General features: G+C 45.4%; 1 protein-coding gene across 7 annotated transcripts in view; it reads right to left on the bottom strand.

Annotated features, from left to right (window-relative positions):
• Positions 1-17,282, bottom strand: part of NAIP (NLR family apoptosis inhibitory protein) — a 58,595-nt gene extending 41,313 nt beyond the window's left edge. For 5 of the 7 annotated variants that reach the window (XM_045393839.3, XM_005557104.5, XM_065546360.2 and 2 more), the window contains exons 1-3: positions 14,303-14,370; positions 5,057-5,627; positions 3,985-4,084 (exon numbers count right to left, since the gene is read on the bottom strand). In XM_045393839.3, coding sequence (XP_045249774.2) covers positions 3,985-4,084; positions 5,057-5,624 — 668 coding nt within the window. In that variant the 5' untranslated portion in view covers positions 5,625-5,627; positions 14,303-14,370. Of the gene's footprint in view, positions 1-3,984; positions 4,085-5,056; positions 5,628-14,302; positions 14,515-17,197 lie in introns of those variants that run through there. The other 2 variants (XM_005557105.5, XM_005557107.5) reach the window with 2 other exon arrangements.
• Between the last annotated feature and the right edge of the window lie 4,400 nt (positions 17,283-21,682).

Raw genomic sequence — 21,682 nt, 5'->3', positions numbered from 1 at the left:
TGCACATTCTTTAGGACTGCAGCAATTCAGATAAGATAAGATGAGATGAGATGCTCTCAAAAGAACACCTGCCCAGGAATGGCATCTCCACCAATGAACACACAACAACTCTGGCTTTGAGCCTTCAGAACCAAGGAATTCTCTTTGCCCCTCTCGCCTCTCCCCTCTCCCCTCTCCCCTCTCTTCTCTCTCTCTCTCTCAAGAAACTGGAGCCTTGTCATATTGCCCAGGCTGTTCTCAAACTCCTGGCCTCCAACAACCCTCCCGCCTCAGCCTCCCACATAGCTGTGATTACCCATATGAGCTACCATGCACTGCTATGAACTCTGTTTCTAAGGAGCTTATGTGAACCTCTCCCTTTTGCCAAGAAAACTTCCCTTTACCCTCACTGCACGTGCCTGGGGTTTACCATAGTGCATTCCAAATCATAACCCTCTTTTCTTATTCCTGAATAAATTTGACATATTTGGGGATATCTTTCTCTAATTTTTTTTTTTTAGGTTGACACTGCATTTTACATATGAGATTCAGACAAGGTCAGTCCCTTGTCTAGGGTCTGGTAGTCAGGTAGCCGCAGATTCAAGCCTGGCTCTATCTCCTAAGCCTCTGCACTACCCCCTGCCCTTGTATGACAGCCTGAGCTCCTTCCTGCTCTAGGAGTGGTTGCTGGACTGCTGTCTCCCCTCCCTGTGCTTATTACCTTACCCTCCGTCCTATGTTAGAGAAGGCACATGAAGGACCCTCCAGACAGGATGTGTGGCTCTAGTAGGTGCTAGTCACATGATAATGTGATAATGTGTGAATGGTGCCACTGGCACTTGTCCAGTGTATAACCCAGCGACACTAAACACAGTGACCCTGAGGCTAAGTGAAGCCTGAGCTGAGGTCCGAGCTGAGACAGGTGCCTACGAGCAGTGGCTTGTGCTCCAGCCAGGGCTGCTGTTCACTGTTACATACGCATAAATGGCGCACTGTGAGCTCGGACAAGGACTGCCTGGGGGGCTGTTTTGATTCGTCAAGGAGCCAGAGTGACTATCAAATGATTTCAAAATTCTAGCTTCATTCGTCCCTATAACCATCTCGTCTGCTTGTCTAACTTTCTCCTCTTCCTGCCTCTTTTTCCCCTCTTCTCCCTTGTTTACTTCCTCCCTCCTAATCTCCTCACTTTCTTTTCAACTGCAAAAGTAATATATACTTGTTTCCAAAAATTTAAACAAGACAGCAATGAACAAAATAAATGTGAAAATCTGTCACTACTTCACCCCCTGACAAATCCAGATCCAGAAGTATCTACAGTTTGGTTTATATATTTTCATAAGTTTTTCTATGTATTTTCTTTTTTTTTTTTTTTTTTTTTGAGACGGAGTCTTGCTCTGTCGCCCGGGCTGGAGTGCAGTGGCCAGATCTCAGCTCACTGCAAGCTCCGTCTCCCGGGTTCACGCCATTCTCCTGCCTCAGCCTCCCGTGTAGCTGGGACTACAGGCGCCCGCCACCACGCCCAGCTAGTTTTTTGTATTTTTTAGTAGAGACGGGGTTTCACCGTGTTAGCCAGGATGGTCTCGATCTCCTGACCTCGTGATCTGCCCATCTCGGCCTCCCAAAGTGCTGGGATTACAGGCTTGAGCCACCGCGCCCGGCCTTCTATGTATTTTCAAACAACTCCATGTACAGTTTAGTGGTCTTAAACATTTTCAAAGTCTCATACTGCACTTATTGTGCATATTGCTTTCCCACATAACATATCAAAACATATCAAAGATATCCATTCCCTTTTTTTTCTTTTGAGATGGAGTCTCACTCTGTTGCCCAGGCTGCAGCACAGTGGTGTGATCTCAGCTCACTGCATCCTCTGCCTCCCGGGTTCAAGCAATTTCCTGCCTCAGCCTCCCAAGTAGCTAGGACTACAGGCACGCACCACCACGCTCAGCTAATATTTGTATTTTTAGTAGAGATGGGGTTTCACCATGTTGGCCAGGGGAGAGGGGAGATGGGAGAGGAGAGAGGGGAGAGAAGAGTTCAGCACTTGAACTCTAGCCTCAAGTGATTTGCCCGCCTTGGCCTCCTAAAGTGCTGGGATCACAGGCATGAGCCACAGTGCCCAACCATTTTTTTTTTTGAGATGGAGTCTTGCTCTGTTGACCAGGCTGGAGTGCAGTGGTGCGATCTCAGCTCACTGCAACCTCTGCCTCCCGGGCTTAAGCAGTTCTCCTGCCTCAGCCTCCCAAGTAGCTAGGATTACAGATGCCTGCCACCACGCCTGGCCAATTTTTGTATTTTTAATAGAGACAGGGTTTTACCATGTTGGCCAGGCTGGTCTCGAACTACTGACCTCAAATGATCCACATGCCTTGGCCTCCCAAAGTGCTGGGATTATAGGCACGAGCCACCGTGCTGGGCCTCCATTCACTTTTGTGGGCATGGCTGTCCATGTGCAAGATGACTTATAAATGTAAATAACTGTGCCCAGGTTTGTGGTTAATTTAGCATCCAACCAACAACTTTGCATGTAGTACATGTGTGACAAATATTTGTTTTTTTGTTTTTTTGTTTTTTTTTTTTTTTGTTTTTTTTTTTTTTTTGAGACGGAGTCTGCTCTGTCGCCCAGGCTGGAGTGCAGTGGCCGGATCTCAGCTCACTGAAAGCTCCACCTCCCGGGTTTACGCCATTCTTCTGCCTCAGCCTCCCGAGTAGCTGGGACTACAGGCGCCCGCCACCTCGCCCGGCTAGTTTTTTGTATTTTTTTTTAGTAGAGACGGGGTTTCACCGTGTTAGCCAGGATGGTCTCGATCTCCTGACCTCGTGATCCGCCCGTCTTGGCCTCCCAAAGTGCTAGGATTACAGGCTTGAGCCACCGCGCCCGGCCTGACAAATATTTGTTAAAGAAAATAGAATCTGAGGCTAGGCACAGTGGCTCATGCCTATAATCCCAGCACTTTGGGAGGCCAAGGCAGGTGGACTGCCTGAGGTCAGGAGTTTGAGACCAGCCTCACCAATATGGAGAAAACCCATCTCTACTAAAAATACAAAAATTAGCCAGGTGTGGCGGCATGCACCTGTAATCCCAGACCTGGGTGGGTAAGGAAGGAGAATCACTTGAACCCAGGAGGTAGAGGTTGCAGTGAGCCAAGATGGTACTGCTGCACTCAAGCCTGGGCAACAGAGTGAGACTGTCAAAAGAAAGAAAGAGAGAAAGAGAGAGAGAGAGAGGAAGAAAGAGAAGGAAGGAAGGAAGGAAGGAAGGAAGGAAGGAAGGAAGGAAGGAAGGAAGGAAGGAAGGAAGGAGGGAGGGAAGGAAGGAGGGAAGGAAGGAAGGAAGGAGAGAGAGAGAGAGAAAGAGAGAAAGAAAGAGAGGAAAGAAAGAAAGGAAGAAAGGAAAGAAGGAAGGAAGGAAGGAAGGAAGGAAGGAAGGAAGGAAGGAAGGAAGGAAGGAAAGGGAGGGAGGGAGGGAGGGAGGGAGGGAGGGAGGGAGGGAAGGAAGGAAGGAAGGAAGGAAGGAAGGAAGGAAGGAAGGAAGGAAGGAAGGAAGGAAGGAAGGAAGGAAGGAAGGAGAAAGAAAATAGAGTCTGAGTCTGACCAGACTGCTAGATCCAAGTGTCAGGTTCCTGGAAATGCAGAAGGTAGAGGAACATGTTAGATGATGCCAGAGGAACACATTTGCTAAATCTAGAGTAGACGAAATTTTACAGGACAGATTACATGACTTCTTTAACAAATAAGCGACAAGAAAAAAGAGATGGATAAAGAGGAAATCTACAAATTAAAAATCTTAAGGGGCTAAAAATACAAAAATTAGCCTATCTTGGTGGTGTGCACCTATAATCCCAGCTACTCAGAAGGCTGAGGCAGGAGAATCACTTGAACCTGGGAGGCAGAAGTTGAAGCGAGCTGAAGTCATGCCACTATACTCCAGCCTGGGTGGCAGAGCAAGACTCTGTCTCAAAAAAAAGAAAGAAAGAAAAATTTAAGCAAAAATTATCTACTTACTTGGGGAACCATTTGGCATGTTCCTTCCAAGGATCATCTCCTTCTTCCCAATTTCCTAAACATCCACCACAGGAAAAACACTGTACCGTGTCCTGTTTACCTATATATGAAGGAAAATATTTAGATTGCCTGGCAGTGGCACCAGAGGGTATGTACACAGAGTTGATTGTTTTGTGCAGGAGCAAGACATGCTCCAGCGTGCCTGTGCACTCCCGATCTTATTGGCCTGAGTCTCCATCCACAGTCCCACCACCCGAAATGGGCCCCTCCACCACGGCCGCACTCCAGGTACAGAACCCTAAGCTGTGTAACTCAATATCCTTCCCCAGCTGCCTCCCAGAGCTGGTATGTTGCTCTTTGAGCTCTCAGGGTCAAAGTGATAAGGAAGCCGACTAACACCAGGACCAGCTGAAGTAATGTGCAATTAGAAAACCTATGTTTTAGCTTTGCCATGACATTTCAGCAGAAACATAGGCATGTTTCGTAAACTCTCTGAGCCTCCATGAACTCAGCTGTGAAATGGGAGAGAAAGAGGTAAATTCATTGGATAGGAATTAGTACTCACTCTATGCCTAGCATAAAGTAGGTACAGTACTCAGTAAATGATCATTGTTATTGTAAGAATTCTCATTTATGTATCATAACCCCTAGGGCAGGGCTAGGACAAACAAACAAAACCCTCCAATACTGCAGCAATGAGAAGAATCAAAGAAAGATCATGTAAGAGCAGTAGAGGGAGGATGGGTGAGGAGACTGATATCAGGATGACCACATGAGTTATTTAATCTTTTCAGGGCCTTAAGAATACAGCCAGTATTTTCTAAGGTCCAAGTTTAAGGAAAAGTAACTTTCTTATTTTATGTATATTTGGCAAATTAACACAGGCTGTACTAAATATAAAATGAGCAAAAATAAAAACATTGACGTTGAATTTTGATAAACTAGACCTTATACCTAATATAACACATTTAACCAGGGAAGAAAGTTTAGCCAAATATTGCAAAAGCAATTGAAAAATGAAACCTAAATGTAAAACGCCAGAGAAACACTTCAGAGAATAATTTCAAGGTACCTGTAAAGACAAAACCAGCCTCTGAGAGCACACGTGGGGATATCCCTTGGGCGTAAAATGGCCAGTGCCTGAAGGATCCAAGTCTAGCCTCCTCTTCTTGGTACCTCATTTTACCTCCTCTCAGCCTGCTCCTCAGATTCTTCACCCTTATGTCGTACTTGGCAATATTACCAACATCCTTGTTCAGAAGGAACCCACAGTCTGGATGAAACTTCTTGTGGTCTTCTATGGGGAGTCTCCTGAGGCTGGCACCAAAGAGGATGAGGCTACAGCAGAAGCACTGAACCCCAGCTTTTACCCCAGTGAAGTAAAACCCAGCGGCCGCCATCTCCTGCGGTGTCCATGAGCTGTACGGTTCATAGGTCACAAAAGTCTTTAACCTTTTTGCTTCACTGCGCATTTGAGAGTTGTAGCCTTTCCGCATTTTTGCCTGCACTTTCTGCTCATCTTCTTCCATTTCCTTTGCCAACTGAACTGCATCTATGCCCAGAAGAGCAGACAGCTCTGGCAGAAAATCGTAATCAAACTGGGAGATCCTCTCATCAGAGGCTTCCTGCTGGGTGGCCATTTTCTGAAAAGGGAAATAAAGCAGGTTGATCCCTTAGAGTAAGATTTTTCTTAGAAGAGCATTTCCCACTGTTTCTGAAGAAACCAGGAATTAAAGGAATGCCTGAAATTTCAACGCAAAAGAGAAACTGTTGGGAAAATTATGAAACATCAGTATTCGTCTACTTAATCAACAACTATTTACTAAGCACTTCCTATATATCAGGTACTGTGCTAGGCACTGGGGATCTAGCAACCAACAGGACAGACACCGATCTGCCTCCATTCACGAAGCTTTCCAGACATTAGCTATGGACACAATGTGGTAACACGAGCATATACTTACCATTTACATTAAAGAAAAACATACACAAAATTGGATAGCCTGGCAGCAATGATTTGATCAAATTACTCAGTTTTTAAAAATCATTATTTTGTGTTCAGTTTGAAGTCCCAGTGCTCTGTGCCAAAGCTGCAGATGTCCCACTATAATTATAGCCAGGGGAGATGGCTCATGCCTGTAATCCCAGTGCTTTGGGAGGCCAAGGTGGGAGGACTGCTTAAGGCCAGGAGTTTGACCAGCCTGGGCAACACAGCAAGATCCCATCTCTCTACATGTGTCTCTTTATATATATGCATATATATGTAATCTCTCTCTATATATATATTCTCCGTGTGTGTGTATATATATAATATCACATTAATAAATACATATCTGCAAATTACTCCTTAATGGCTTCATGAATCTCCTCATTTAAGACATTCAGGCTGTTGCCATTTTTCTCTGTATAAACAAATGTTATAGGATAACTGAGTATCCTATAACAAAAAGTGTTTTTCCAGTCATTATTTTTTCCTCACAACAAAGTTTCAAGAGAATTCGAGTCAAGTCATATGTATATTTTTCAAGATTTTTATATATGTCACCAAATTGCTCTGGAGAATGGTGAAATGAAGTCCTTCATATTGTCAGGGTCCTGGTTCTCTCCCAGAATGTTCTCTGTCCTGGGTTTTCAGATCTCAAAATAATTTTATATCCTTCCATTATAGAAGCAGCCCATTAAAGCCCAGTAACAGGCCAATGACTGTTTTTCAGAGGACATATACCTGCCAGAAGCCTCAGGTAACTTTCTAGTCCCAAATCCCCATGACCATCCCTGAGGGGCAGTCACAGGTTTGGTAAGAAGCTCCATGAGCGTGAGTCGGTTGCCGACACTGCTAACATCATTTGAACACTGAGGTGCTATGGCCCCAAAGGAATCTCTTCGAAGTTCCCAAAGAGTCTGACATTTGTTCATTTTTCAAAGCTCCATATAAATTAGCTCCCCATTCCGTCTTAACTTTGAGAATAAGGGTTGATAAAATTCCCAAATGTGGTAGGTGATTTCTCCAGGAACCAAGAAATTGAACCAATTTTTGTGCCTTTTCCTCTGTCTTGTAGCTAGCAACTTACTTTTGGATGTTTGGGAATGTTTCTAGTGGCTCTAGCCCAAGTACTTTCTTTCCTTTTTTTTTTTTTTTTTTTTTTTTTTTGAGACAGAGTCTCACTCTATCACCCAGGCTGGAGTGCAGTGGCGAGATCTTGTCTCACTGCAACCTCTGCCTCCCGGGTTCAAGCAATTCTTCTGCCTCAGCCTCCTGAGTAGCTGGGATTTCAGACAGATGCCACCAAACCCGGCTAATTTCTGTATTTTTAGTAGAGACGGGGTTTCACCATGTTGGCCAGGCCGGTCTCCAACTCCTGACCTCAAGTGATCCGCCTGCCTTGGCCTCCCACTCTTGTCCTTGTCGCCCAGGCTGAAGTGCAGTGGCACTTCGGCTCCCACACTGGGATTACAGGCATGAGCCACCACATCCAGCCTAGCCCAAGTAATTTCTAAGAATTTTACCATTTATACTAAGCCTTGCATTTTAGCCAGGTAATCAGCCCCTCCCTGGTAGTTACATGATTAACAAGCACTTCCAATTCAGTCTTAGCTGGATATTTGGATTGAGAGATTAACATTATATCATCAATAAAATAAGACATAGTATTAGCCAGGTGCAGTGGCTCATGCCCGTAATCCCAGCACTTTGGGAGGCCGAGGTGGGCAGATCACCTGAGGTCAGGAGTTCAAGACCAGCCTGGCCAACATGGTGAAACCCTGCCTCTACAAAAATATAAAAAATTAGCCGGGCATGATGGTGGGTGCCTGTAATCCCACCTACTTGGGAGGCTGAGGCGAGAGAATCACTTGAACCCAGGAGGCGGAGGTTGCAGTGAGCCGATATCTTCCCATTGCACTCCAGCCTGGGCAACAGAGTAAGACTCCATCTCAAAAAAAAAAAAAAAAAAGGCCAGGCGCGGTGGCTCAAGCCTGTAATCCCAGCACTTTGGGAGGCCGAGGCGGGTGGATCACGAGGTCAGGAGATCGAGACCATCCTGGCTAACATGGTGAAACCCCGTCTCTACTAAAAATACAAAAAACTAGCCGGGCGTGGTGGCGGGCGCCTGTAGTCCCACCTACTCGGAGGCTGAGGCAGGAGAATGGCGTAAACCCGGGAGGCGGAGCTTGCAGTGAGCCGAGATCGCGCCACTGCACTCCAGCCTGGGTGACACAGCGAGACTCCGTCTCAAAAAAAAAAAAAAAAAAAAAAGATACATTATTTTCCAGTGAAATCAAATCTAAGTTGTTCCTCATTACGTTGTAGCAATAAGCAAGAGAATTTAAATGTCCTGTGGGAGCACCTTAAATGTACATTGGTGGCCTTTTCACACAAATGCAAATTGGTTACGATTTTCTTCTGAAATAGGAATCAAATAGAAAGTAAGTGGCCTGGTGTGGTGGTTCACACCTGTAATTCCAGCATTTTGGGAGGCCAAGGTAGGAGGATTGTTTGTGGCTAGGAGTTTGAGGCCAGTTTAGGCAACTTAGTGAGACCCTTGTCTCTACAAAAAATTTCAAAAATTAGCCAGATGTGGTGGCACAGCTACTCGGGGAGCAGAGGCAGGAGGATCACTTGAGCCCAAGAATTCAAGGTTACAGTAAGCCACAATTATGCCACACACTGTTCATTTTATGAAATCTCTTTCCTCAAAGGCATCCCCATTCAGATGTCATATCCATTCCAATAATACATCAGGGAGAAATGACAACAATTACGCAATTATATTGCATCATTGAATTATATTGAAATATAATTCACTGGGAGTAGTGCCTCATGCCTGTAATCTCAGCACTTCAGGAGGCCAAGGTGGGTGGATCACCTGAAGTCAGATGTTTGAGACCAGCCCGGCCAACATGGCAAAACCCCATCTCTACTAAAAATACAAAGAAACAAACAAAAAAATTAGCCGGGGGTGGTGGCGCGTGCTTGTAGTCCCAGCTACTCGGGGCCAGCCATGGTGACTCACGCCTATAATCCCAGCACTTTGGAGGCTGAGGCCAGGAGTTTAAGACTAGCCTGGCCAACATGGTGAAACCCCATCTCTACTAATAATACAAAGAAAAAGAAAAAGAAAAACCTGGGCATGGTGGTGCATGCCTATAATCTCAGCTACTCAGGAGGCCGAGGCAGGAGAATTGTTTGAACCCAGGAGGCGGAGGTTGCGGTGAGCCAAGATCATACCACTGAACTCCAGCCTCGGGGACAAGAGTGAAACTCCATCTCAAAAAAAAAAAGAAAGAAATGTAATTCACCCATCATAAAATTCACCCATTTAAAATGAACAACTCAGGGTGTGGTGACTCATATCTATAACCCCAGTGCTTTGGAGGCCAAGGTGGGAGGATTGCTTGAGGCCAGGAGTTGAGATGAGCCTGGGCAACATAGCTAGACCCTGTCTCTAAAAAATTTTTTTAAAAAGAAAATGAAAACTTAGCTGGGCACGGTGGCACGTGCCTGTAGTCCTAACTACTCGGGAGGCTGAGGTGGAAGGATCTCTTGAGCCCAGGAGTATGAAACTGTAGAGAGCTACGATTGCACTACTATACTCCAGTCTGGGAAACAGAGTGAGGCTCTGTCTCTAAAAAAAGTAAATACAATGTACAGTTCAATAGATTTCAGCATATTAATAAACAAGCAGAACCATCACCACAATCAATTTTAGAACATTTTCATCCCCCTAGAAAGAAACGCTATGCCCATTAGCAGTTGCTTTCCATTTTTCCCATTACCCTCCTACCCCTACGCAACTACTATGCTATTTTTTGTCTCTATAGATTTGCCTACTGGGGACATTTCATATAGATTGACTCAAACAATACGTGGTCCTTTGTGTCTGGTTGCTTTCACTTAGCAAAATGTTCATGTTGGTAGAGGTGCTTAAAAAATAAAATAAAAAGAACAACAAAAAAAGGAAGCCAAATTCATCCATGTTGTAATGTTTTAGTACTTCATATTCCTTTTCATTGTCAAATGATATTTCATTATGTGGATATACCACATTTTATTATTATATATACCTTATTTTATTCCTCAACCCAGTGGATATGTGGATTGTTTACACTTTTTGGCTATTATAAATACTGCCGTGCACATTAGTGTACAAGTTTTTGTATGGACATTTTTCACTTTTTTTTTTCTTGAGACAGGGTCGCGCTCTGTCACCTAGGCTGGAGTGCAATGGCTTGATCACCATCCATTGCAGCCTCAACCTCATAGGCTGAAGCGATCCTCCCACCTCGGCTTCCCAAGTAGCTGGTACTACAGGAGCACACCACCGTTTTTTATAGAGACGGGGTGTGGAGGGTGTTCGGGGGGGTCTCCCTATGTTGCCCAGGCTAGTCTCAAATTCCTGGGCTCAAGTGATCCTCCCACCACAACCTCCTAAAGTGCTGGGATTACAGGCATAAGCCACCACACCTGGCCCATTTTCCACTCTTAAACTTACAGTTGCATTGTCATATTAAACTAATTAAGTTAATTGCCCTTTAATTTTCTATTAGCAGGTATAACAATACCTTATGTACCATGCTCCAATGATGACAACAAAGTTTTTCACCACTCCGGGCATTTTATCCACACCAATGTAAATGTCCTTAGGTCCCATAGCACCGAGAAACTCTGCCACCCTTTTCTTTACACCACACTGCTCTAAAGCAACTGTAGATTCTGCTTTTGCATCATCCTAAAGGTTTATTTGTTTAATTCATCAAGACTAGGATACATTAGAAATCTTGGCAGGGCACAGTGGCTCACACCTGTAATCCCAGCACTTTGGGAGGCTAACGCGGGAGGATTGCTTGAGCCCAGAAATTTGAAACCAGCCTGGGCAACAAAGTGAGATGGAGTCTCGCTCTGTCACCCAGGCTGGAGTGTAGTCATGCAATTTTGACTCACTGCAACCTCCGCTTTCCAGGTTCAAGCAATTCTCCTGCCTCAGCCTCCTGAGTAGTTGGGATTACAGGCATACATGCCCGGCTAATTTTTTTTATTTTTAGTAGAGACAGGGTTTCACCATGTTGGCCAGGCTGGTCTCAAACTCCTGACCTCAGGTGATCCGCCTGCCTTGGCCTCCCAAAGTGCTGGGATTACAGGCATGAGCCACCATGCCCAGCCCTTTTTTTTTTTTTTTTTTTTTTTTTTTTTTAAGAGACAAGGGTTCACTCTGTTGCCAAGGCTGTAGTATAAGTGCAGTGGCATGATTCTAGCTCACTGCAGCCTCAGATTCCTAGGCTGAAGCGATCCTCCTGCCTCAGCCTCTCAAAGTGCTGGGATTACAGGTGTGAGCCATGACACCTGGCCTCCTTTCTTTTGAATGATATTAATCTGTTCATCATTCAGCACAATTTGGAGCAAAGGAGCTAGTAAGTCTTCAACAGCCTCTCACTTCATCCTGCTTCCCCAGTAGTAGGGTCACACAAAAAGTCCACAAAGGTGGAGGCCCTCTTATCACAGCATCAATCATCACTTAAGTCAAAGAGATAAAATTAAGGGATACCTTAGTTTCATCACAGAACCAATCCCAATGTGCTTGCTTGCATTCTCAATGTTTCAGTCACCTCTAGGGAGTATTTCATCTAATAATTATGGGTGTAATTGGGCAGTTCCCCCTTACAAGATGTGTTTTATGTACTCCCACCTTTGTCCAGCTCAACTGATTTGGAATTTGCCCAGCTAACCACATTCCGGCAAAAGCTGCAGCTAATTGAAGATCTTCAACGAATTCAGCTAATGAAGACCAAGCACACCTTGTGTACATGTACATTCATTTGAAGGTACATTTGGCAGTACCTAATACAAGGAAAAGAGCTCCTTTGTCATTCATGTATATCATGTCCAGCAGTGGTTCTGCAGGAAGCTCTGTCAGTCCACAGGCAACTTAACTCTTGTGTAGTTCCCTGTTTCAGTTGTCTCTTGATGCCCTCCCACTGTAGTTTCTTTGGTAATTATCTACCAGATGAGGGTCACATTCCCATTAGAAGAAATATCTGCCCAACTCCCCTTTGGCATCATGTTCCTTCCCTTTACAGAAGGAACTTGGTGGATTTGGCAACGCAGGGCTCTTTTTTAGTTACTTTCATTTTTGCCAAAGCAGCCTAACCAGCTAGGGAACTGGATTCTTGGCTGACTTCCTCTGTGTCTGGATTTCTTTTTAAATCTATTTAACTATTTCCTCTTGCTCTGCATCAACCACATTCAAGTTCCATTGCCATCCCTTTCTTCCCATTGAGAGTTGTAGCACTTCAGCAAATTCAAACAGGGATTCCCCAGCAACCAGCCTGGCACCGGTGGCTCTAAATCTTCCCCACTTTTCATCTTTCTCCCAAAGCCTTAGCTATCATTTAAATTATAAAGTAAAAAACTGGGGGGCCAGGTGCAGTGGCTCACACCTGTAATCCCAGCACTTTGGGAGGCTGGGACAGGCAGATCACTTGAGTTCAGGAGTTCAAGACCAGCCGGGCCAACATGGCGAAACCCCATCTCTACTAAAAATACAAACAAATTAACCAGGTGTGGTGGTGCAATGCCTGTAATCCCAGCTACTCGGGTGGCTGAGGCATAAGAATTGGTTGAACCCAGGAGGCAGAGGTTTCAGGCTTCAGTGCCACTGCACTACAGCCTGGGCAACAGCGTGAGACCCTGTCTTGAAAAACAAAACAAAACAAAAATCTTGGGCCCGGCGCAGCTGCTCACACCATAATCCCATCACTTTAGGAGGCCGAGGCAGGCAAATCACTTGAGCCCAGGAGTTTGAGACCAGCCCAGGCAACATGGTGAGACTCCATCTCTACAAAAAAATAATTTTGCTTAAAGTTAGGCAGCTGTGATGATGTGTGCCGTAGACCCAGCTACTCGGGAGGCTGAGGTGCGAGGATCTCTTGAGCCTAGGAGGTTGAGGCTATATAGCCATGATCGAGACACTGCACTCAACTTGGGCGACAGAGTACGACCCTGTCTCAAAAACAAACGAACAAAAATTTAATGATCCTATTCACAGTACCCTCGTCATCAATTACACAGGTTTGGATAATTGAAAAGACTCAGAGGGCCGGGCGCGGTGGCTCAAGCCTGTAATCCCAGCACTTTGGGAGGCCGAGACGGCCGGATCACGAGGTCAGGAGATCGAGACCATCCTGGCTGACACGGTGAAACCCCGTCTCTACTAAAAATACAAAAAATTAGCCGGGCGAGGTGGCGGGCGCCTGTAGTCCCAACTACTCGGGAGGCTGAGGCAGGAGAATGGCGTGGACCCGGGAGGCGGAGCTTGCAGTGAGCTGAGATCCGGCCATTGCACTCCAGCCTGGGCGGCAGAGCGAGACTCCGTCTCAAAAAAAAAAAAAAAAAAAGAAAAGACTCAGAGGACTCTGCATAGTATACTCACCTAAGGCTTTAATAAAGGTAAAGGATAGATTAAAAAACAAACAAACAAACAAAAAAAAAAAAACCTCCAACAAACCAAAAGGCAAGTGAAACACCAGGCCCAGTTCCTAGGGTCCTTTTGCAGACACAAAGGATGTGGAAAATGTGCTTCATCTTTAAGTAATGAACCAGCTAGATACATGCAAGACACCTTGGTCTCAGGAGAACCATAACCTCATCTGAGGCTCTTTTATACTCCTCTGATGAGGTAGCCAACACTAGCTTGCATACCAGGGCTCAAAACCAGGAACAAGCTGGTATAGTCAAGCTGGGGCAGTGGCATGCACCTGTAATCCCAGCTACTTGGGAGGCTGAAGTGGGAGGATCACTTGAGCCCAGAAGTTCAAAGCCAATGAGATTTCATCTCCAAAAAGAAAGAAAGAAACAAGAAACAGGCTGCTCCCTGATCTGTCTCCCACCCTAGCACAAGACTCTATTAATCACTGACTAGTACATTTCATTTAGGTTTGGCCAAGGAACAGCACCAAGGCTTCAGGCCTCCCCAGAGATGAATGAGTACAGGGTTGCAGCAGACCAGCAGACATTGATCCTGTCTGACATAACAAAGTTTGGTGGTCAATCATGCCAGTCTAGAGGCTGTTTCTGGGGGAGGAGAAGTAATTTCCAAGACCCTTTCCAGGTCTAATATTCTTTGACTACAGTGCTAAGAGTGCCACTGAGGTAACTGTGCCATGGAGCTAGGATTTAAATCCAAGTCTGTGTGACTCCAGTGTCTGTCCTGTTTCCTCCATACCATCCTGCCTCCAAAGAGAGAAATAATAGCAAGACAAAGAAGGGGCCATAGGTTTAGGTGTAGAAGAAAATCACCTTTGCCACAGATGGTAACTTACTTACCTGAGGTTTATCCACAGTTTTAGTCTAATGGAGGAGAATGCTGGCCAGGGGAAGGAAAGTAGGAGGCTGAAGTACAAATGCTCTGTTCCTCCTTTAATAGGAGGCAGTGAGAAAATATTTAAGGAACTGAAATGCAAAACAAATTGCGCAGTCATAGATGTTAACAGTAAATGCTCTAAGGTCTTGAGTCAACAGGATCCAATCAGGACCCAAGGGGAGTAATGAAACCTACGGAGTCTCACACCAGAAGTATTTTATTCTAGTTTTTTTGTTTCTGTTGTTTTTGAGACAGTGTCTCACTCTGTCGCCCAGGCTGGAGTGCAGTGGCACGATCCTAGCTCACTGCAGCCTCAAGCTCCCAGACTGAAGCGATCCTCCTATCTGGACCTCCCAAAGTGCTAGGATTATAGGCATGAACCACCACACCCGGACTTTCTTCTAGTTTGTTGAGATTGGTTAACAGTTAAGGTGCTAGTGTCTTATTTCTGTTATAGCAACAGTTTCTATCTTTCTGGTAGCTTTTAGGATCTTTTCTCCTAAGTGTCGATCTCTCTACGTTCATTGGGCTGGGTATTCAATGGGCCTTTTCAATCTGAACTCTTGGGTCTCCCATCAAGCCTGGGAAATTACCTTCTATTATTTCTTTGGTAACTTCCTACTGTCTGTTACTCTCTTTTTACTCTTTTGGTATTCCCACTGTTTAGGTGAGAAATTAATTGATCACTTTTTTTCCCCATATATTATTTTCCTACTTTCTAAGGGTCTTACTCTGTCATCCAGGCTGGAGTGCAATGGCACAATCACAGCTCACTGCAGCCACCACCCCTGGGCTCAAGTGATCCTCCCACCTCAGCCTCCCAAGTTGCTGGGACTACAGACATGTGCTACCATGCCCAGCTAATTTTTAATTGTATTTCGTGTAGAGATGGGGGACTCACCACGTTGCCCAGGCTGGTCTCGCACTCCTGGGCTCAAGTGGTCTGCTGGCCTCAGCCTCCCAAAATGCTGGGATTACAGATGTGAGCCACCACACCCAGCTGTCCTCTCCTTTATATTCCAGCTCTCCAATCGTAGTTTAAAATTTCAGCAATTAAAACTTCCCACAGCTCTTTCTTTTCTGTTATTTTCATAGTGTCAACTTTGCCCACACTGGTTCTCTAGGTCAGCTAAGAGAAAGCCATGTGTTCAATTTTGGGGGCAGCAGGGAAGGCTTCTTTAATTTTTTTGCCCCAGGGTAAACACTTGTGTGTCAAATATTCTGATCATGGGGTAGAGGGAGCTGACTGTCCCACGCACAGGCTTCCAATTAGTCCCTCAATTTTCAGCCCTTCATGTCACTCCAGCGCTCCTTCCTACCTGGCATCATGTCCACGGTTACTCCAAGCTTCTCCATAGGGCAGATAGTCTCTCATAGGAGGAGACTCCATATTCAGGAAGCGGTTTCCTTGGGCTGCTTCCTTCATGACTACTAGTCCGTTTAGTTTCTACTTTCCAAGAATGTGTTAAAATATTCTGTGCTACTGGTCCCATTTCTGTTTTATTTATTTATTTATTTTACCTTTAAGCTCTGTTGGACTTGACATTCCTATTTTCTTAATTTTCCTGGGTTTATACTTTTAAGAATCAGTAATATTGTGTATTACCAAAAACACGAATTAAAATTTACATAGAGTCTATAAAGGAAAAACCATTTCTCTACTCACATTTCTGACATCAAATATATGAGTTTTCCACCAACCAATTCTCCGCAGACAGCAGCTGAGTGTCCTACAATTTTACTCAATTCTGATGCTAAGTAACCAGAGTTAGTGCAGACCCCACGGGTTAGGGGCTCAGCCCCCAAGACTGCCCCCTACTTCGGATGCCAGCCACAACTATTAGGAGCCCAGGGTACCCACACTTCTGCCCAAGTTCACTACAAATCAAGGGCATCTGCAACCCCCTCAGGTTCAATAATTTCTTTCTTAGGGGTTGGGGGAGTTTAGGAGCAGAGGTTTAATAGGCAAAAGAAAGAACAATGAGAACAGATCTCTCCCTTCTGAAGGGCTTCCGAAAGGAAAATCCGGCCCGCGGTGGACTGCACCCGATTTTATAGGCAGGCCTGAGGAGGCGGTGTCTGATTTGCCTACAGCCCACAGGTTGGTTTGACCAGGTGTGACGTTTACATAGTGCGATGGGGAAGGTTGGTCACCCCACCCGAATCTTACTATGACAAAGGGCAGAGTGACCTTGACATGCCATGTGCTTTCCAGAGCAAGGGCAGAGAGTGACGCTCACTGTGGTGGGGGAGGAGACCCTCTGTTCCTAGAAAATCACAACAGCATGCCCCTGTGCTATATCCCCGGTTACTACAGCATTCCTTGTTCTTGCCTAACAAGATTAGGTCCCTGCACTGTAAAACTCCCGCAGCACTGCATACAGAGGGAGGATAGGAGACACGGTGGTCGTGGACAGGAAATGAGGGAATTATGATAGGAAAGTTGGAGGTCCTGTTGCCGACACTCCTTAGAGTGGTCGGAGGCTGGGGTGAGTCCAGAGGCCTTCGGATGGCACCAGGAGGTAGCCCCAGCCAGAAATCCTCCGTTGCTCCAGGACCTCTTCAGCCCCACACGACGGCTTGGTCCTCCGTGAAAGGAAACTGGTTCAAACATGGCCAATATGCCCAGCAGCCCGTGGGTACTTGGGGGTTCTCCATGTTCTCCCCAGCAAGCCTGCCCCCCGAGACTTGTAAGGCCGGCAGGCACGCTCATCATTTTTAAACGGCTAATTGTTGAAGGCAGTTTTCCCATTCACAGAAGCAGAAGGGGGCCCAGTATTTGGTTTGGTCTGATTCTAAAATGGAGGCCAAGAGCCTCGAAATCAAAGGACAGAGTTGAGGTCTGCTCCTCTACTCACCTTTCCAATGAATGCACCTTGGAATCCCAGACGAAGTCCCCAATATGAAGTGGCATTGTTGCCTGGGGTCAGTACCCGGGGTTCGTCGTCTCACACCAAGAAGGTTAAGGACTCAGATACACACGAGGAGTGGGTTTAGGAGCGGAGGTTTAACAAGCAAAAGAAAAAGGAGAACAGCTCTCTCTCTTGCGAGAGAGAGGGGCTTCCGAAAGGAAAATCCCAGTTTTGATCATTTCTTATAATGGCTTACAGAACTCAGAAACTGTACTTATGTTTACTGATTTATTGTAAAGGATACAGATGAACAGGCAGTTGAAGAGGTACACAGGGCAAGGTCCAGAAGGGTCCCAGGTGAACACAGGACCTTTTGGCTTCTTGCAGTTTGAGGTGCATCGCCTGTTAGGGTTAACCAAACCAAAAGCTCTCCAAACCTGCGGTTTATTTTTTAATGGAGGTGCCATCACTTAGGCATGATTGGTTAAATTACTGGCCATTGGTGGTTAGTCAATCTCCAGCCCTTTTACCCTCTCTGGAGGTCAAGGGGTGGGGCTGCAAGTCCCAGACCTCCAATCATGCCTTAGTCTTTCAGGGCATAGCCGCCATCCTGAAGTTGTCTAAAGGATCCCAGCCACCAGTTAGCTCATTGTCATACACTCTTATCATCTGGAGATTCCAAAGGCCTTAGAAGCTCTTGTGTCAGGAACCAAGACCAAGTATTCTAATAAAAGATGTTTCTATCACCCCTGTCACTCAGGAAATTACAAGGGTTTCTGGAGATCCGTGCCAGGAACTGGATGAAGATCAAATATATATGTTTATTATATCACAATATTGCAGCCTACTACTTGCCAGGGACAATTCTAAGCACTTTAATGTGTCCACTTAATTCCTTTAACAGTCCAAATCAGCTATTGCTATATCTCCATATTACAGATAAGGAAACTCAAGCACATAGAGGTTAAGGTTAACCAGGTGATCTGGCTAGTCTGTACTTTTACCTGATGTTATGCTGCCATACAGACTAGAATTTTTTGTTTGTTTGTTCGTTTTTTTTTTTTGAGATGGAGTCTTGCTCTATTGCCAGGCTGGGGTGCACTGGCATGATCTTGACTCACTGTAATTTCCACCTCCTGAGTTCAAGCAATTACCCTGCCTCAGCCTCCCAAGTAGCTGGGACTACAGGTGCGCAACACCACACCCAGGTAATTTTTTTTGTATTTTAGTAGAGATGGGGTTTCACCATGTTGGCCAGGATGGTCTTGATCTCCTGACCTTGTGATCTGTCCGCCTTGGCCTCTCAAAGTACTGGGATTACAGGCGTGAGCCACCGCGTCCGGCCTATTCCTACATATTTACCCAAGAAAAATGAAAACACATGAACACACAAAGATTTATACAATAATGTTCATAGCAACTTTATTCATAATAATAACCAAAAAATCAGAAACAGCCCAGTGTCCACTGGGGATAAACACATGGATAAACAAAGTATCCATAAATGAAATACAGGTGGTAAAAAGAAGCAAAGTATTGATATATGCAACAAATGAATAAGCTCAAAAACATCATGCTAAGCAAAAGAAGCCATACATATTTAATTTTTAAAAATTGTATATAACAGACAAATCTCATCTACAGTGACAGAAAACAGATCAACGTCACCGGCGGCTGGAACTCCTCAGGAATACTGACCGCAAAGGAGCCCTTCTGGAATGAGGAAGATGTTCTCTCTCGATTGTGGTGGTCGTGGCATGGGTACAGAACACTTGTCAAAAGGCATGGAATTACTCAAAATGGGAGCATTTTTACTGTATGTTAATTATAACTCAATAAAATTGATTTTTAAAAATTCTAAGTACATATATAAATACACTAATGTTTACAGAGCATTAAGAGAAGTGAAAAAGGCCGGGCGCAGTGGCTCACGCCTGTAATCCCAGCACTTTGGGAGGCCGAGGCGGGTGGATATCGAGGTCAGGAGATTGAGACCATCCTGGCTGACACAGTGAAACCCCGTCTCTACTAAAAATACAAAAAAATTAGCTGGGCATGGTAGCGGGCGCCTGTAGTCCCAGCTACTCGGGAGGCTGAGGCAGGAGAATGGCGTGAACTTGGGAGATGAAAATTGCAGTGAGCCGAGGTCGCGCCACTTCCCTCCAGCCTGGGCAACAGAGCAAGACTCTGTCTCCAAAAAAAAAAAAAAAGAAGTGAAAAAATAATTCCATGTTTGAGATTTGTTTTTTATTAAGGTTACCTGAATTTGTTTTTTAAGTTTAGAAGAATTCTTTTATCAGGACCTGTTTTTAAGTTACCTACATACCTCTGTAATGGGATTACAGGCAGTAACTCTCATACTTCAACATTTATTGTGACCACCTGGAGGATTTGTTAAAGCAAAGACTGCCAGACCCATCCTCAGAGTTTCTGATTCAACAGGCCTGTGATGGGGCTTAAGAATTTGCTTTTTTTTTTTTTTTGAGATGGAGTCTCACTCTGTTGCCCAGGCTGCAGTGTAGTGGTGCGATCTCAGCTCACTGCAGCCTCCTCCTCCCAGGTTCAAGTGATTCTCCTGCCTCAGCCTCCTGAGTAGCTGGGATTACAGGTGCCCTCCACCACGCCCGGCTAATTTTTGTATTTTTAGTACAAACAGGGTTTCACCATGTTGGTCAGGCTGGTCTCGAACTCCTGACCTCGTGATCTGTCTACCTCAGCCTCCCAAAGTGCTGGGATTACAGGCGTGAGGCACCGCCCCGGCCAATAATTTGCATTTCTAATGACTTCTTGGGTGATGCTAATGCTACTTACTGGTCCAAACACTACATTTAGAGTCACTGACTGTAGAGATCCTTAAAAGATCCCTAGTCCTCCAAAGAGTCAATTCTTAATGCTTAAAACTTGAACTAGGCTGGGCACAGTGGCTAACGTCTGTAGTCTGTAATCCCAGCACTTTGGGAGGCCTAGGAGAGAGGATCGTTTGAGGCCAGGAATTGAGACGAGCCTGGACAGCACGACAAGAGTCCATCTCTTAAAAAAAAAAAAAATCAGCCAGGCATAGTGGTGCACGCCTGTAGTCCTAGCTACTGGAGAAGCTGAATTGGGAGGATCACTTGCGCCCAGGAATTCAAGGCTGCAGTGAGTTGATTGTGCCATTGCACTCTAGCCTGAGAGACAGAGTGATACTGCCTCAAAAAAATAAAAATTTAAATTTAAAACAGAAACACAAAAACCCTAAACTAAATTATCCCCTAAGTCTGGCCACAGTGGCTCACGCCTGTAATCCCAGCACTTTGGAAGGTCCAGGTGGGTGGATCACTTGAGGTCAGGAGTTCCAAGACCAGCCTGGCCAACATGGTGAAACCCTGTCAGTACTAAAAACACAAAAATTAGCCAGGCATGTTGGTGCACGCCTGTAGTTCCAGCTACTCAGCAGGCTGAGGCAGGAGAATCGCTTGAACCCAGGAGGCAGAGGTTGCAGTGAGCCAAGATTGTGCCACTGCACTCTAGCCTGGTTGACAGAGCGAGACTCTGTCACAAAAACAAAAACAAAAAATAAATAAATTATCCCCTAAGAGGAGTATATCCCAGGAAAGTATAACACCTGAAACTTATAAGAATATCTGCCCTGGCCGGGCGCGGTGGCTCAAGCCTGTAATCCCAGCACTTTGGGAGGCCAAGACGGGCGGATCACGAGGTCAGGAGATCAAGACCATCCTGGCTAACACGGTGAAACCCCGTCTCTATTAAGAAATACAAAAAACTAGCCGGGCGAGGTGGCGGGCGCCTGTAGTCCCAGCTACTCGGGAGGCTGAGGCCGGAGAATGGCGTGAACCCGGGAGGCGGAGCTTGCAGTGAGCTGAGATCCGGCCACTGCACTCCAGCCTGGGTGACAGAGCGAGACTCCGTCTCAAAAAAAAAAAAAAAAAGAATATCTGCCCTGATGATAAGTGGTAGAAAAGAGACAGGCCAGGCCAAAGTTTGTAAACTGGTGGCCTGAAGATATTTAGCCTCTGTGTTTTTCTAAATTAGATGCCAACATCTCAAACTTGGGAGAATTCACTTTAAAAATCCAGTTTTTACGGCTGGGCACGGTGGCTCAAGCTTGTGATGCCAACACTTTGGAAGACGGAGGCATGCAGATTATTTGAGCTCAGGAGTTCAAGACCAGCCTGGGCAACATAGGAAGACGCTGTCTCTAAAAAAAAAAAAAAATCTTTTTTAAAAATTAGCCAGGCACAGTGGCACACACCTGTGGTCCCAGCTACTAGGGAGTCTGAGGTGGGACCATCACTTGAGTCTGGAAGGTCGAGACTGCAGTGAGCCATGATTGTACCAATGCACTCCAGCCTGGGGAACAGAGCAAGGCTTTGTCTCAAAAAAAAAAAAAAAAAAAAAAATTCCAGTTTTTAGTTTAAGTATCATTCCCAGAAGAAAAAAATAGGCTGGGGCCAAATAATGGTTACCTCACTTTAAAATCTTTATTTTTAC

The sequence above is a fragment of the Macaca fascicularis genome, chromosome 6 (assembly GCF_037993035.2).
Source record: "Macaca fascicularis isolate 582-1 chromosome 6, T2T-MFA8v1.1".
NCBI lineage: Eukaryota > Metazoa > Chordata > Mammalia > Primates > Cercopithecidae > Macaca > Macaca fascicularis.
This window is presented reverse-complemented; position numbering and strand designations above follow the sequence as displayed.